The 18,415-nt window shown below is 40.2% G+C and overlaps 1 protein-coding gene across 1 annotated transcript in view; it reads right to left on the bottom strand.

The window, feature by feature from the left end:
- Positions 1 to 18,415, bottom strand: part of LOC100865588 (uncharacterized) — a 140,139-nt gene that overhangs the window by 82,857 nt on the left and 38,867 nt on the right. Inside the window, exons 3-4 of the mRNA XM_086908570.1 lie at positions 8,552 to 8,620; positions 8,416 to 8,467 (exon numbers count right to left, since the gene is read on the bottom strand). Coding sequence (XP_086764696.1) covers positions 8,416 to 8,467; positions 8,552 to 8,620 — 121 coding nt within the window. The remainder of the gene's footprint in view (positions 1 to 8,415; positions 8,468 to 8,551; positions 8,621 to 18,415) is intronic.

Genomic DNA, 18,415 nt, shown 5'->3' with positions numbered 1-18,415 from the left:
TTAAAATTCCACGCTCTCCAAATGAAAAAAAAAAAAAAAAAAAAAAAAAAAAAATTCCGATAAAAATTCGTCCAAAAAAATTCTCGTCAAAAAAAAAATAATCTCGAATATAAAAGAATACAACATAAAGGATGGGAAAAAGAAAAAAAAAAAAATATGGAAAATTGCCTGAAAACTGAAAATCTCGAAAAAATCATCGACCAATTAAAAGGATTGAAAGTAAAAATTTTAAACCCGTCTAATTCTATCAAATGAAAGAAAATATCCGAATGAAGATATATCAAATATTAAAATTCTCAACAATGATATTAAATAATTTCGAATATAAAGTAAGAAAGAAAGAAATTTCGTTTCGAAGGAAACGAAAGGAAATCTGGAAAAATCGGCGGTTGAATGGCGACGGGTGAAAGGGTCGAACGATAAAGAGGCAGGCAGGCTGTTATCATTACGATTTCGATTCGGCCCATTAAGATCTGTGTCGTAACAGCCGCGAACACGACGCCGTGGTCCGAGCTTGTCTCCTCGCCGCTCATGAATATTCGATCAGTCGTCGTGGTCGTCGTCGAGAGCGATCCTGACGTCATCGAGTCGGAAGGATCAAGGATCCTGTCTCTCCAAGCTTTCGACTCGCGATGCACCTCTTCTCTCTCTCTCTCTCTCTCTCTCTCTCTCTCTCCTTCTTTCTTCGATCTCGAGATCCTCGAACACGGAAGGGGGTCTGTGACGAAAATTTTTCCTTGGAAAAAAAAGGGGAAGGGGGTAAGGAGAGAAGCGAGAGAATTGCCAGAGAGAAAATAGTTTTGAAAATAGTTGGCCAATTTTTTCGAATCGAAGAATATTTTCTGGAAAAGTATGGAGTAGTCGAGAAATTTTCAAAGCTTTGAATTTTCGAAACAATTATGTTAATTAGAATCGAGTATTTTACAAGAAAAGAAGAATCTTGATGTTGCGACTTAAATTTTGAAAAATTGTTGATTTCGATATCCGAATAAAGTGATTAAAGTGAAAGAAACGAAGGAGATCTTAAATAGGATCTCGTATCTCTTTAGCAGTGGTTCGATTCCTACTTGCTATTCCTGCTGCTTGGTATTTCTTTTCTCGCGTTCTTGTGCCGTTTTTTTTATTTTTTTTCGCCGTAGGAATTTCTTTCATGCGGTCTCCTTTCACTGCAATTTTTGACGTACCTTTAGCTATTTCTTCTATCGTTGGAATTCCATTTCCGGTTTCTTTAAGTCGATAGTATTCCCTTTCTTGGTGTCCTTGCAGCGCTTTTTTGTCTCTGCAATTCCTCCTTTTCCTATCTATTCTATTTTCTGGTTGAATTTTATTTTTTTTCTTCTTTTTACATTAAAATTTCCCTCTCCCCCCCTCGTTTTTTCATTCCGCTGAAATTCTCCTGTCTTCCTCCATCGTTGGAATTCCTTTTCCAAATCATTTCTTACCGGTGCTTAGTAGAAAATTTAAATTTCCTTCCAAACTCTTCCCAATGCTGTCTCATCGAGTTGATATCCATCATTGAAATTTTCCACTTCCCCGAAACAAATTCGTTCTTATATTATTTTTTCGCCTCAATGACAAATACGAGTTTCTCAATTAACCAGCATAATAACCAGGATAATATATTCCTCGAGAGTAACGGATCGTTCAAGTTCAAGAATTAGTCTGTTCAATTATGCAAACTCGAACGCGAAATGTCACCAATTGTAGAGGACCATCGATCCTCGACTCGATGGATGAACGAGATGGTGCATCAGAATGAAAGGTGGACCTTGATTGTTCGTCCGTCCACGCCATTGTAGGAGATATAAAATTTAGATCGTACGTGCGGAAATGGAGCGAACGATATAATTCCACGCACGTGGCCAGATCCAATTAGATATATCTCGCGGGACGAGAGCTTCGATCTAATCACTCGTTTATTTTTATCCCCCAAAGCAGATATTTTATAACAACTTATTAACAACAAAATCATGATATAAAATTCGTCGTATATTAAATTATTATCGTATTCACGTTACTTCTCTCTTCCTCGCGCGTGGATAAAATTTAGAAATTTGCCAGGATCTTGAATCGAGATCTCTTGGAGCCGATTTCTTTGGAAATCGTTGGAATTCCTCGAATTATTTTTCAATTTTTCATATCATATAGCATAGCGCAAAAATATTCGATCGTCCGTTCCTTGTTCCTTGTTGCATCGAGTTCGATGAAATTTTCAACGTGTATGTACGTACACACGAATCTACGAGATTTTATTATCGCAGGCTCGGACTGTAAAAAAAAGATTGTAAAAAAACACAATCCTCTGTGGATTCTTCCATAATTTTTCTTTTTCTTTTTACAAAAAGTTATTCGTTAAATGCTGCGTCAAAAAGGGGTAATCCTCCAACAGAATCCTTCCGAGGGTATTTCATCGGTGTGGCCCAGAATTCGAACGAAGGAAAACGAGGAGAAAAAGGAGGAGGAGGAGGAGGAGGAGGAGGATTCGCCTCACCCATTCACGCGTATAATGAAAAATCTTCGTATAAATACCAAAGAAGCCGTGGTTTCTCTCCTTCTCCTCTTGGCGTATATAATCCATTCTTTTTTTTTTTTTTTTTTTTTTTTACATTTTCGAATTTTCTCTTTTCTCTTTTTGAAATACGACTGGAGAGGGGAAAAATATATGTTCGAAGAGGAAGGAGACGAGTGTCTACGCGTGTATGCAGATCTCCCCTCCCCCCAGAAGAACGAGGTCTGGCCGAGGTCTAATAGTTGGCCGGTGACATAACGTCCTTGCCAAATGTGCATCTGATTTTTAATCCAGTCCCGTCTCGGGACCTTTCCAGCTCTCCGGACAATGGCTGCCTCCGGGCGTATGCTCATCGACTAAAACGTTCCGTGTTTTAGGCGAGAAAGAGACGCGAGGAACGGTAAGAACAGCTCTCTCCTATTCGTTCCTATTCGGAAGATATTGGACGAGGATTTGTTCTTTAGTTTTGTTCTCTTCATTCATTGAATTGATAACAGGTGGAACAACACAGGTGGGAAAGAATTAACGGAAGATTGGAATTTTTTAATATTATATATGGCGAATTTTTATGGAATTTTATATAGAATCGGATTTAATTGAAAATTTCGAAGAGGGATGGAAGGGGGGAGGAGTTAAAAAAGAAAGAAAAAGCAAAGGAAACTTTGAAACCTCTTCTCGAAACAATTATTTTGAAATAATTTTCAAGCTTCAACTTGGAATTAAAAAAAAAAAAAAAAGAGGAATTAAATATCGATCGATCTGTCTTCGTCAGGACGAGAATAGAAACGAATTTGAAACGAAGAAAAGAAAAAAAAAAAAGGAAAAGAAAAAGGGGAAAAAGAGCGACGGTTCTTCACACACAGAAATTTCTTCAAGTTTAAGTAAGGGAAGTTGGAATTTTTTCACCAGACAGACCGTCTGGCGAACGTCTGGCTCGGGTGATCGGTACTTCAGGTGTTTTTACGGGTTCCTCTCCTCCCTTCGAGCTTTTCCTCCACCCATTGCCTCAGTTTGATGGCTTTTCCAGAGATTTTACCGCCCGGCCTTCGAGTTTTACGACGTCGTTGCTGGATTTTATATCACGACGACTCGTGGTAGCTCGTCGATGAGCAACGACTCGATTTACACGTCGCTTTACAGAAACATATCAACCGAAACGAGCCCTTATCTTACTCCAACTCCCTTCCAACTACTCTTGATCCCATTCAAGAAAGATAAATTTTACGAATCGATGACGAATTTCATTTCGACCATATTTGCCCGTAATTTCTCGCCTCTAACCATTTTCTCTTTTCTCTCGGCTATTTTTAATAAGAAGAGGAGAAGGAGAAGGATTCTTAAACGATTGAAATCGTGATAGAACGACGAACAATAGAATAGTATATTAATGCAAATTAACGAAACGTTTATCGTTTGATCGTGATTCTTCAACCGTAACGTTATTTCTTTTTTTTTTTCTTTTTCTTATTTTTTTTCAAGGATTTTTAATTCGAAGAGAAGAGGATTTCCAGATGATGAAGATGATAACGTAACAATAGTTTATTAATCACGGATTAATAATAAATTCATCGGTTGCGCAACACAAAATTAAATATTATTATTAAACTGTGTTAATTCGATCGACTCTTTCCCTTTTTTTAAATTGTTTATCGTCCAGTTGTTGGATTGTTCACAAATTAAAATTTACATATTCGTATCATTGCGGGATTACGTCCATCGCGTAGGATCATCAATTTTATTTATAACTCAAATCGCTATCACCGCCAATATTTTGCATTTACTTTCTTTTACCTTAACTCGCATACGATGTTTGAAAAGGTACGCACCATGATTAAACTAGCGTTTAATCAATAACTTCCACAATCGAACGCGTGATCACCGATCGTAAACCGATACCGATCGTAATGGCGGCCAATTCGAATCTGTTCTCGAGGAAGAGAACAGTTTGAGGGGAGGGAAAAAAAAAAAAAAAAGATACCAATTTGTTTACGACAAATTCGAATATAAATATCGTTTCGCAATCGCTTTTCCGGTCTCACGGATGGAAATCGAAGCAAAATATTTACGTCTCGTTACATGCATTTTTCGATCGTATCTCTATTAGTCGGAACGAAGGATCGAGAGATAGTTGATTTTTTCGCACGAAGATTCAATGGCTCATTGCCCGAGGCGTAATTTCGATATTTATCGTCATTAGCACGATCCTGGTTTAATGAAGGAAGCGCGGATAATCGGAGACTGCCGGTTGCGAAATTTATTTTCGCAATCGGTTTGGCAAATTGGACTCGCTCCTTCCCAACATTGTTATTATTATTATTATTATTATTATTATTATTACTATTATCATCATCATCATCATCATCATCATCATCGCGCGTAAAATGTCCCAAAAAAAAAAAAAAAAAAAAAAAGATTTTTAAGACTAAGTTTTTACTTAGGCAAGAATTTTGGAACTTTTTTTTTCTTTTCTTTTTCATCGAGTCTAAGAATAGAGCCGATTAAGTTTAATTCTGGACGAATTTTATCTCTCTCGCGGAAGGTAATCTCCTTCGAGTCTTCAATCTTCCTTTTTTTTTTTTTTTTTTTTATTTGGATTGTTCGCGTTGACAAGGAACGAAAGACAAGGAAGGGAGATTCGCGCAACAAGAAAGAAAGAAAGAAAGAAAGAAAGAAAGAGAAAAATTTCAACGGAATACAACGCAGAAGACAGAAGACGATGGCCGCTCGATACATCCATCATTCCATCTCGAAACGCTACTCCGTGTGTTAACCACCTGTGGCGGGGACGCGAAGGAACATCATTCGGTTAACCGGTGAAACGAAGCCGAACGAAGCTGCATCTAAGCTGGAAAGAAGAAGCGACCGACCGATTGGCATAGGTGAAAGTCGTTATCCGTTCCATTAACGGGCTCGGATCCGAGTGATGGGATCCAAGGTGGTGGAGGAGGGGGAGGGGGGGAGGACAGGGGGAATATTAAGCACGGCGAAGGTGCTTCGGTCATTAGAGGGGACGACGGTGATTTGCCGTCGGTTACGTTTCGAAAACGGAAATCGTGACGAAAGGAGGATCGAAGAAAGGCTTGGCGGGCTGGCGCTAGGATTTTCGGCTCTTAATGACCGGTGGTCAGTGGTCTAGTTGTTTGTCTCTTCTTTCTCGTTTATTTCTCTGTTCGATCGCGTTAATCGGATCGATCCAATTCTCTCGGCCGAGTTTATTTTTGGAGAGAGAATTTTCCAACTCAATTTCAGCTCCAAATTTTCATTTCTCAGTTGCAACAACTCGGATTTTATCACTGTTCTAATTCGAAGAATTCGATTTCCCGTTTCTAATCTCGCTTCTCCTCGAGAATTTTATTCTACTTGTTCTTTTATAATCGATTAATTTTAGTTTTTCAGATTTGGCAGGCAACAGATTCGAGGATTCTGAGGTAAAAAGGTAACAATGTTGAGTAATAATAACTCAATCTTGGGAGTTCTGTGATTATCGTCGCCTCGCGTGTCTCGAATTTCTTCCCGGGCCCCGAAAATCAGCCTCGAGGGTTCACCCGTTTCCCTCCACTAATCCTTAATGCACGGATCGCATGACGTCGAAATTTCGTCGTCGAACTCCAGGCATCGCCCCATGGTGCCCTCGCCATATTATTCCCCAACTGATATTCTTTTCATCCTTTCAAAATTTCTCTAACTATTCATTCGACGTCTCATCGATCCGATCAAATTATAAAATTTTCCCGCTCGAACAGATTCCATCTATAAAAATAACTCCTTGAATAACTCGTCCAATCGTATCAATCGTTTCATCGATCGAAATTCTGAACACGAAAAATTTATATATTGAAAAGCAATCGAAAATCAAGGTTAAAATTATCACATTCGTTACCAACAACGAAAATACAATTTCCTTTTTTATAATAACGATATTAGCTGACTTTTCTTACGAATTTTACGAAGATCGATCGTTTCGCGCGCAACGAACCAAAAAAAAAAAAAAAAAACGCGTGGATGAATTGGCGCGGATGAAAGGAAAGAAGAGATGGAAAAAGGGTCGCGGTTTTGCCCGGGTTTCTTGCGATTTATCAGGTGAATCGGTGCCCCTTCGTAGCAAGCCTCCTATACGCGGTAAGGGAAAACGTGAGCCTCGTAAATGGCCGATCTACACGACACGTCGCGCGTGCCATTGGCAGTGAAAAACATTTATGGAAACGTGCTTCACCTTTTACGAGTGAAGCCACCGATTACTTAATCCCTTCGGGGAGAGCACAGGGGGAAAAAATGACGGTCTGTGAATGGCCTAGGTCATTGCCGCCGGCGCTCTCTCTCTCTCTCTCTCTCTCTCGCTTCAGAAAACGCCGATCGATGATCGTCTCGTCTCTCTTCCGTAACAACGAAAAACCTTACTCAAAATTCTCCTTCGTAAATTCTTCCACTCGTTTTTCCAAAATCGATCCATTTCAATGATCGCGCTTATCTTGATCTACCTCTTCCTCACATCGTGCAAATGGATGGAAAATCCATTGTTTCAAGAATCAAATGCATCGAAGATGGGCGATGATATGTTTCCAATTTTTTTTTTCGTACATTTTCGGATTATTTAATTAAACCAATACGAAGAAATCGATACTCCTACTCGGCCTCGACCCACAAAAATAAAACCGCGATTTCCCATTTCGAAATCCGGCTACGTGACTAAGCGTGACTTTCTAAGGCGAGGCAGAGGTCGCAGTCAACAGAACCTGCACAAGGCGGAAGCGGAGAGTTAGAGGTCACAGTCGCAGCACCGGTCCAAGGTGGAAAGGAGAGATCCTGGTTCGGTGACAGGCGAAAAAAAAAAAAGAGGAAGGAAAAAACAAGAGAGAGAGAGAAAAAAAGAGAAGACAAGAAGAAAGAGAAGAAAAAGAAGAATCGACGACGAGGACACGACGAGGAATGATAAATTCGCGTTCACGCGTGTTTTTTGTCCCGGCCTGAAGCGGGCCCGCCGCCCGCTTCGATCCTAATCGACCATCTTACGTCACGGATGCAAAGTTACAACCGGTTCCAGACACCGAACAGACTTGTGTTTACACGTAACGCGCGTCACTTTCCATTCTCTCTCCTCTTCATCTCTTTCTCTCCTCCTCCCAAAGGATTATTTAACCAGAGACCGCCGGTTAGCGCGATGAAATCATCCTCGTTGTCTGCCTTGTGTTACGAATGGACGAATGGGCCAACGCTTGTTGCATTTCTTCCATCGACTTCTCCATGCCCGCTTCGTCCTTCGAAAGTTTGTTTCCCTTTTTTTTTAAAATTCAACAAGTTTTCTTACAACGAGAGGATTACAAGGTGACGATCTTAAAAAAAATATATATATATATATATATAGGTTCTTAAAAAAACAATTTTCTTGATTATCCACTCGTACTTTTGAAAATTCGCATCCCCTCCGCATTTTCGGTGGTGAAAAACCGCGAGGGTCAAGTCAACACCGACAACCCTCTCTACGCGTTCGCACCCTCGAACGAGACAAAATTCGCGAAAAAAGAAAGAGAGAAAGAAAGAAAGAGAAAAAAAAAGAACGGAAAAAAAAATGAAAAAAAAAAAAGAAAAAACGATGGAAAAAAATGGAACGAGACGAGTACGTTTCCATCCTCCGTGTCGTCGTTCACCTCTGTTATTTCAATATCCGTGAATGGCCGCACTATCGAATATTGAGTGCCAATATTTGCGCGCTTCTTGGCCCGCGCGTTTATTCCATGTCGAAAATGTTTTTGTTCTTTTTTTTTTTTTTTTTTTTTTTTTTACGCGGCAAACGAAGAGAAACGAAGAGAGTGAAAAGGGGGTATATAATTAAAATCGTAGGTAGGGAGGCGTAGCGCGGATCAAGGGATCGAATTAAGAAGGCAAGGAGGCAAGGAGGCAAGACTCACCTTTCTGCAATTGGCCGTGGTCCGCGTTCATTTTCGCCTGCAACAGAAAGTGCTGCGCTTCACTAAGTAGAATTAGCACGGGGACCGTGAAAATTCCTAGCCATTCTGCTAAAATATGTGCAAGCGGTTCGCTCACCTCGTAACCTTGTTTCGCGCCCCGTCCGCCGCCCCAATAGTCGCTCTCCTTGTCATGGGGGTTGCATTGCTGGAAACGGAAAGAGCAAAGAAATATTATTGCACGATATGTAATAAATAAATAGCATTACGTTTAATTTTAATTTAATTAATTCGAGAATATTTATAATCTTTTGCGTTTTATTTTTATTTATATTTTATTTTATAATTTGTTTAATTTCTGCATAAATTTGTTTCAATACAAAAAGCAGCATTATAAATAATAGCTAATAATAAATAAATAACATTTTATTCATATTATTTGATATTGATACAATATTCTTAATTCTCTACGTTGAAATTATTTTCACTTAATCACATTTTTATTATTAATCTCATCATTTCTCATTTCACTAATGATGCGTTACACCACGCATTTTTGAATGAATATAGTATCTGTATCTTTCTATATTTAAACCCGTCCTATTTCGATTTCTTTCTACTTTATATATAAACATTCAATTTCGAGTCGATCGAATATCTTTGGCCGATTTTTCATTTTTAACGTAACCAAGGTTACTTTTCATCTTCCAAAAGAATTAGAATTGTTACATCTTTCACAAAAAATGATCGATCTCTTTGTTTCTGCATTTCGTCCAAATTTAAAAAATCATGAGGGTATTACCCTCTTACTCGAAATCGTCGTGATAAATTAATGAACGGTCACAAAGCGAAGAAACAAGAATCCAAAAAAAAAAAAAAAAAAAAAAAGAAAGAAAGAAAAATAATATCCCTCTCCAAATAATATCCCTTGATCGATCCTTGATGGCTAAGCGAGCGAGTTCATCGAACGAATATTTTCCAAAAGCCGCGTAAATAGCGTCAATAATTGATGGAGAGGCGAAGGGGGGAGGGGGGTGTAGAGGGTTGGCAAGGTGGCGGAGTACGATGATACGAGCTGGCGTGGGCGGATGGTAGGGTCGAGGATGGTGAAGAGGGCGGCGAAGAGGGGTAAAAAGCACCGTCTAGACACAACATAGACGAGGGTGGCGGGCTTAGCCCGTGACCTTGGGCATCACTCGGCCTTCTGAGACAAACAAACCGACCCTCCTCCTCCTCCTCCTCCTCTCGCGTATTTCTTCGCTTCTTACGCGTATTTAGAAAGCAGGAGGAGGAGAGGGGGATAGTTAGTTACAGGATGGACAGGTTGCACAAGTCTCACGATTCGGAGAATCGATTTGGAAGTAAGCGATGGGACGTGGTTTGATCGAATGGTAAGGTAATAATATAATCCTCGACTGTTTTAACCCTTTATTGCCCGAGTGTAGCGTTTTAACCATTACCATTTATTTATTATTCCGACTTTTATTCAAATGCTGCCATCGGAATCGAAAGGAGCAACGGGTTCTTGCTTGGTAAAGGAAGACCATTACGAGGAAAGAATCGATAAATACGATGAAAATATTATAAGTTTTCTAACTTTCGCGATAACTTTGTGGTGGCGGTAATTTTAATATGAAATTCTGTTCTAGATCCAAAGACTTTTAACGTTCAATAATTCCCTAAGAGTTTTTTAATTGTTATCGTATCGATTTATAATTCTCAACAACAATTACAATTGATTGTATCATATCAATAAATGAAAAGAAAAAAAAAAAAAATATTACCATCATCTCAATTGCTAGCTAAAGAAATAGTTGATCCAAGATAAAAAGGTTCGAGACGTTCAATCTACGTGTCTCGAAAAAAAAAAAAATCCATCCTTTAAAAGCAATAAATAAATCTGAATATATAGATCGAAAGAGGGAGAGGGAGAGAGAAATTGCTTAAATCTTGCTTGGGAAAATTTGTTCCTAGTAAATCAACGGTCGTCCCACTAATTGGGGGAGAAAAATTCTTTCGCTCGATACGACGCGTTGGCCGCTCTCAAAACGTCTCTGGTTTAAACGGGAGACATCGTGGATATGACACAAGGACACAAGGGTGGATGGAAGCCAGGGACATTAAGGGATGACCCCGTTTCCCTTCTCACGACCTCCTGAACCGCACACGGCCCCGCGCCACCCTCCGCAACTACGAGGACCTTGCGTGTGGTCACGTATCCATCTCGAAGGATGAAAAGGGTGGCTCGTCGAGGGATGACGAACTTCTTTCCCTTTACAATTCGATTTCGAAAAAATTTTATCTCCAAAGTTTTTCCATACGGAGATCTCTATACACACCATCCAAGTGTTTAATCTTTTTTTTGAGAGGGAGAGGGGGGGAAAGAGAGGAAGGATCAACGATTTTTAAGAGATATCTTCGAATTTTCGCATTTGAAAACCGGATGTATCACGTTGGAAAATATTTTGAAACGCACGAGAGGAAAATATTTGGCCAATTTTTCGAGGATGGAAGAAGTAAATATTTCTTGTAAATTTTTCAATTGTACAGGATGTTAAATGGGGTGGATAATATTGGAGAATATTTTAGATCGAAAAGGTTGAATCTTGGGAAAAACTATAGCGGTACAGCTATTGACAGACAACTTTGAGAAAAAGTTTTCGCAAGTAGCTAGTAACGATGTATCGATTTTTATTCGACGTTGAAAAGGGCTAGAAAGATGATCGACTATTATTCAATATTACCAAAAAGTATATGAAAAGAAGAGAAAAGAAAAGAAAACAACTTTAAAACTAACTTAAGCTTCTCTGTGAAAATTTAATCTATTCCTGAAGAGAGAATAACGCGTATACATGATTTGTAACGAATTCGCGAAGGATTAAAAGAACAGAGAAAAGCATAAAGCGGACACGCAACTCCGATAGGAAACTCTGATTTACCAACACGATATAAATTCCAAATCCTACCATATAACGCTTTAATCCTCGCGATACTTATCCCTGTCTACAAACGATTAACGATCGAAAAACCTCGAAATTGATCGTAAAAAGAACGCAACATGGCGATAATTCCATAAACGCGTTATCCTCAATCGTTCGCTCGGCCCAATTCGATATAAATGCGGATCGATAAGAGAAAGAGAAAAAGAGAGAGACGGAGAGACGAATTTTACGCCCCCATAAATCGAAAGGTCGTAGGGCCGACCTAGAAACCGAGCTTAAGGGACACCATAAGGCGTGGAAAGGGCAATGCTTTCGTCCGTCGCTCCACAGGTGGCTCGTGAAACCGATTCTTGCGAGAAAGTCCAAGAACGCGAAGGGATGTGCATGCATTCCCCGGTGCGGGGATGGTCAGCGCGGACGAGGACTCACCCCCTCGAACAGTTTTATCGAAACGAAATTTCCAATTGCTTTTCACTACTCCTTTCTTCTTCTTCTTTTTCTCATGCTCGATGTTCGATCCGTGTTTTTAGGGGTAATTTTATAATAATTTTGGAATCGTTTCGATCCAATTCTGACAATTTTGTTTCTTTATTCGTTGTATGGAAAAATGATATCTTGGAATTTTTTTTACAACGAATAGTTTCGACTAAAAACGAACTCTCAACAAGGAGTATATGTATATCCCCGAGGGATATTACTTTCAAGTAAGTGATCGTATCTTAAAAATATTTTGGTTAAGTACAAAAAAAAATGTCACTTCTTCTCCACTCCCCCGTGCACTAAAAATTCTCACCCCTACGAGAGAGGAGAGGAGCACCTGGGGAGGAAAAAAATCTCTGAGGGTTTTCACCCATCCGTCCGGAAGTCAGCGCCAAGATTCGTGTTCTATTTTAAAATTCGAGCCACAGGAGAGCAAGGTGGAGGGAAGGAAATGGTTCTTGGACCGGTTCATCCCTTCTTAAATCCATCCGTCTGGTGGCAGATGGTATCGAGATTGGTCACGTGACACTTCGAATTAGATCTGATAATGAGACGAATAATTGAACAGCCTCGAAATCGCGTTTGCCGGCCGTCTAATGTCAACCTTTGACATTTGTCTGACATTTCCTGCAAGGGGTTGCCGACCCAAATCTCTATTTCGCGGTCTCGACACACGGATCGATCGACACGCGTAAAAAAGATAAAAAAAAAAAAGATAAAAAAAATCAATTTATAGATATTCGCTAATTTTACTCTCGATTCAGATTAACCCGTTCGCTTGTAATGACGCGCGTAAAACTCTCTTTGAGAAAAATTAAATCTTATTCTCAGATGTGTTTCCACTCTGATATTCAAGATTGAAAGGCAGGCATAATTGCAATTTTGAAAATTTCACAATCACAAAATTTTGCCAGATTGTACGAAAATAATCGACGATCCCGAATACTTTCGTCTCCATAGTTAGGTTCGTATTTTCAAAATTAAATATCGATCCAGCATCTCTCGATTAAGCGACAAGGTAAGGAGGGGTGAAAGAGAGCGCGGAGAAGAGTTATTTAATCTAATATCAGTCGAGAATTTCGCAGGATGATCTCAATAATTCATCGAGGACGAGTCTTCTCCGAGTGAAAAGTCGCTACGAAACCAGTAACTTTCCACAATAACGACCAAGATTTATTCTCGTCCAAGGTAATGGGATGTTAATCATCTCTGTCCACTTTATGGTTTCTTCAAAAACTTCAACGTTTCGCGAACCAAGATCTCTCTCTCTCTCTCTCTCTCTCTCTCTCTCTCAAAGAGTTATTAAAACGAAGCCTCTCCGGACAAAAATTTCGAAGCCCCTCCATCCTCGTCAACTGAACTCTGGTTCAGAGTTCGTTCGATCGAAACGCACGATCGCTCTCCACGATCCACCCCCTCCCCCTGGTTCCTCGTGGACGCGAAACAGGACCCTTCAAAAATTCAACTCGATAATTTGCATCGAGGCAGGAAACGCGACCCTTAGGTCCACGGGAAAAAGAGGAGGAGGAGGAGGAGGAGGGATAGGATAGAGATAGGGGAGGACAGCGAAGGATGGGCGAAAAGGCGAAAAGGAGGGAGGGGGGGAGGGGGGGGAGGAAAGAGGAAAAAAAAAATGGAAATACATGCTCCACGATCCCCGGATTGGTAATCCAACCTACCCACGAGCGGCTCGAAGGGATGATAAAGAAGGAAGAGAGAAAAAGAGAGAGAGAGAGAGAGAGAGAGAGAGAAGAAGAAGAAGAAGAAAAAAATACATTTTAGCTCGCATCCAGGCGCTGCACCGACTCTCTCCTCGCCTCCAACCCCCTTGGCAGCCGCCCCTCCCTCCCCCTGCCCCTCTCCCCGTCCCTCCTCCCTCTGTCTATTCCGTAGGTCGGTGTAGGTGGTCGGGCCGATAGTCGAGAGAGCGTCCCGATAGCAAAAGGACGCCGACGCCTGGCGTCGGAGGGTGGCCGAGGGGGAGAAGGGGGAGAGAGGAATCAGAAGAACGAACAACGGGGAAGGGGCGGGGGGAGGAGGAGGAGAAAGAAGGGGTTGTGGAAGGAAGAGGAGGATAGAGGAGAGACGGAAGAGGCGAAGCTGGACGAGAAAGGAAGAAGGGAGGAGAAAGGGGGAGGGGAGAGGAAGAGGGCGCTTCGTGCCGCTTGAGCGGCAAGGGGTGGAGGAGGAGGAGAAGGAGGAGGAGGAGGAGGAGGAGGAGGAGGGTGGAACGACCGGCCGGGGGAGGGAGAAAGGTGTAAAAAAAAAAAAAAAAGAAAAGAAAAGAAAAGAAAAGGAAAAAAAGGAAAAAAGAAAGGGAAGGAAAAAATCGGGCAGCCTCCGGGAAGGAGGGTGGACGGGGAAGCGAGGGGAGGTAAGATAGGAACGGAGGGGTGGAAGAAAGAAAAGAGAGGCGCGATAGGTGGAATAATAGGGTGATAGAGAAGGGCGAGTTTCGCTTCTCATTTCGCCAAGGAACGAGAAACGGGAATCGTCCCTGTTGTAAATGTTTTCTCCCGTTCGTTCGATTAATCGTTCGTGGTAATCGTCTCGTCTCGTCTCGATTCCACTTTGAAACGCACGTGCCCGCGCGCAATTCTTTCCAAAATGAAAGAATAGATTGAAATTTTCATCGTTTCTACTAATCCACGATTAATACGAATCGAGGAAATCCGCGATTTACAATTAAGAAGCCTAAGAAGCGAAGGATCGAAGCTCGGAAGAATCCAATATCCGAGACGAGGAAACGAGTCGTATCGAAGAGGGGCTTACGATACGAGAAGCTTTATTATTAACGAAACCTTATGATAGGATCTTGGTTTAACTTGTGTTTAAAATTACAAGTTAGTAGAGGGTGGATTCTCACTGATTTCTAATTACTTAGATCCTGTACAAGAGAAAACTTTTTCTCCAACGAACAACAATCGAAAAAACAAGTCCCATTTTTTCCCTCCCGACGAACGAGAAGAACACACCTTCTCCTTCGAAACTCCCCACGAATCCACGCTCGAAAACTCGAGTTCTTCTTCGAGGCGCAAGAACAAGAATAAGATTCGGTGTCCGGCCAGAGAGACAGAGTTTGGAGGGAGAGGGGATGGGAACGGTAGGAAGGGTCGAGACTGCGGGGGTGGTGGAAGAGGCGCAAAAAGACGAAAGGGAAGAAGACAAGGGGTGGAGGGTGGAAGGCGGACGAAGACAGAGAAAAAGAGAAAGAGAAAGAGAGAGAGAGAGAGAGAGACGCGATACGAAAAGCGAGGGTGGTGGGTGTGAGAGAGAAAGGGAAGAGGGAAAAAAGAAAGAGAAGGAAGAAGAGAGAGAGAGAGGAAGGATGGCGAGGAGGAGGCCAAGGGGGTGAAGGACAGAAGGAGACGGAACTAGGGGGGCCCACACGGTGCACATGCGTGACCGTCCGTCCGCGTACGAGGCGGCGTGTATTGATCAACCAAAGAGCGCCACGATGCCGGGCGTCCTTTCTGCGAGCCTTGCTTTTTTCGGCACGACGGCCAAGGGTGGAGGAGCTGCTGGTGGATGCCGGTGGCGGACCAAGAGGAGTTGGCCGTTCCGTGGCGAGGAGGAGGCCGCGTCGCGCGACCTAGCCCAACAGGACACCCTCTCGTGACGTCACCACCCCCCCTTCCTCCCCCTCCTCCCCCATCCCTTTCTTCGTCCACCCTTGTTTTCCACCCTTCCTTCCCTTCGGCTCGGACAACTTTGCCTCGTTGAAGGAGGAATTTAAAGAGGAATGTGAATGACAGCCGGGGACTGGGTGATGTGCAAATTCCCGAAATTGATTCCTTGGAAATGGTAGCAATGGGTCCGCGTGATATTTATATTCACGATTTTTTTCTGGTTTTTAAACGGATGTTGATTAAAGAAGAATGGAAAGAATAAGAGAGGAAAAATTTTTTGAATTTTTATATAAATATAAATCTGTTTAGAATTTATTAGAGAATTTATTAGATAACGAAACGTAATGGAAGGGAAATTTTTCCAAGCCGAGCACTTATCTTTTCTCTTTTTTCGGTCGAGCGGGGCTCTTTCTCTCGTTAAGGAGGAATTTCAAGCGAAACGTGAATGACAGAGATGGTAGATAGATTGGAGATAGATAAATTAATGATTGGTTTTTTGAAAATGGTCCACCAAAGATCCACGTGATATCTACGTTAGTACTTACTAATAAAATTAATAACTAAGATATATATTTTTCTTATGAGTCGTATGAGTCGAATGATTAGCGACAGAGTAATAAAAATTAATAATTTAAATAATAAAATTAAATTAATGATTAAAGAAAAATGGAAAGGGCGGAAATTAAGCGGATAAAAATTGGAATTTTCTATATCTTTGAATACGTACATATTGTTTCAGAAGGAATTTATTAGCAACAGCCGCGACACAAATATAACGATCAACGGAAGGAAAATTTTTCCAAGCCGAGCATCTCTAACATGATTCTCGCCGGTGGTGAAAGTTAAAGCTTCACTTTCCTCGCGAGCGAATTCTCCGCGGGAACACGGTAACTAAGTGAACGGTAATTGTTTAACGAAATTATAACAAGCATCGTTGTGGAAACGGTTTAAAATTCCGGGATATAAGAGAGAAAGCACGAGAGGGGCGAAATATTTTCCACGCTAAACACCGGAAATTACGTTCCATCGAGAACGAGCTTTTCCCTTTAATTTTTCTCCCCCTCCCTCTTTCTTCCCTTATCCTGTTCCATTTTTTTCTTTTTCCTATTTTCTTTTTTCTACTATTATTCTTTATTTTTCCATGTTATTGTTATCTCTTTCGTTAAAAAAAAAAGAAGAAGAAGAAGAAGAAAAACTGGGCCTCGAAAAGAAAGTTTTTCGAACTTCGTTTTCGCGGATTTAATTTCGTTAAATAGTTTCTACTTCTCGCTTGTCTCTCTCTCTCTCTCTCTCTCTCTCTCTCTTCTTCGTTTTTGTTATTTTGTTTATTCGTCTCGCTGGTCACGATGTTTTCTTCGTTAACGCCAGGTAAAATGCGCAATCTCTTCCGTCTCCTCCGTGTGACGAGGTAAAATGGAATACCCGTTTTATCCGTGATATTTAATTCCTTTTTCTATCTGTAGTATATTTATTTCGCTCGAGTCGAAGATTACCGAAGAGGAAGTTTCTCGATAAAAAGAATTTTCTCCCATAGAATCCGGAAAGGAATCCGATCGTGAAAAGAATTATAAAGCGTTTCAACCTTTGGTAGCAGGTCCTTAGGTCTATTTGGCTAAATTAGCAAAACATTTTTATCGTGTCATGGAAGAAATTTGTTGCACAGTGAACTAGACTTCGTTAATAAGTAATACGAGTTTCTTTTTTTTTTTTTTTTTGAAATTTTTAAAAGTTTAGAATATTAATGATATTAAATTTTTGAAGTATTAATTAAGAATTAAGAAGAAAAATTCCTTTAATTCAAGAGATTAATCTTTTTCCTTTTTTCTCAAAAAATAAGTTAGAATTCTTCCATTTTTTTTTTCTCCTTATTTTTCTTCTTTCTAGTTCCGTCGACGCAAGGTGCATCGGTGTGAATCAATGATGCTCAAAGTAGGCCGTCCGATTCTTGTTAATCTTTCACACTTTCTAACCTTCTTACACGATTCAAAGCCTCTTTCGAGATCTTTTGGTTTCTTTTTTTTCCTCTTCTCTCGCAGCCAAATGTTTAAAACAAAATATTTTTCGTTATCGAAAAGAATTAAAGATCGATCGATCCTGAATTCGATTCAGCCTCTTCTTGCGATCAATAAATATTGCGAGGTGAATTTTTCATTCCTTCACTTACAAAGTGTTTAAGTATCACTTAAACAATTTAAATTTTTTCCCTTTCACCAATCTTACGGGATTACGTTTAATTTCTTTTAGAAGATGAATTATTAATTAGTCTAGAAATGGAATAAATGTTTTTGAGAATAGAAGATCTCCAAAAATATATTGAGTCATTCGAATAAATTCTATTTCTAAAATATATACAGTGTCCAAAATATAAAGTCTCTCTAAGAAATATTCAAAGCTCCGTTTTCTCACAGTCGATCAATATTCTTCAAAGTGTATCCACGATGCGTATATAATCGCGATGGATTCAATGCTTCCTATCTCGAGGTCTAGATATTTCCAAAATATACCCCGTGTCTAAAATATAGAAAAGATCTTTCTAAAAAAGTATCCATTTCCTCCACAAAATACAGATAGAAAGAATCTTTCCAAAAAATATTCAAAATTTTTCACACAACGTTTCAAGTATCCCGAGTTTCGGATATTTTCAAAATATACCGGGTGTCTAAAATATAGAAAAGATCTTTTTAAAAAAGTATCCGTTTCCTCCACAAAATATATATTTTTAGAAAGAATCTTTGCAAAAAATATTCAAAATTTCTCACGCAACGTTCCAAATATACCGAGTTTCGGATATTTTCAAAATATACCCGGTGTCTAAAATATAGAAAAGATCTTTTTAAAAAAGTATCCACAAAATATATATAGAAAGAATATTTTCCAAAAAATATTCAAAATTTTTCACGCAACGTTCCAAGTATGCCGAGTTTCGGATATTTCCAAAATATACCGGGTGTC

The sequence above is a fragment of the Apis florea genome, unplaced genomic scaffold (genome assembly GCF_048593485.1).
Source record: "Apis florea isolate Af1SG1 unplaced genomic scaffold, ASM4859348v1 contig_3081_pilon, whole genome shotgun sequence".
In the NCBI taxonomy this organism is placed as follows: Eukaryota; Metazoa; Arthropoda; class Insecta; order Hymenoptera; family Apidae; genus Apis; species Apis florea.
The sequence above is the reverse complement of the archived record's forward strand: the minus strand, read 5'-3'. Positions and strand labels throughout refer to the sequence as shown.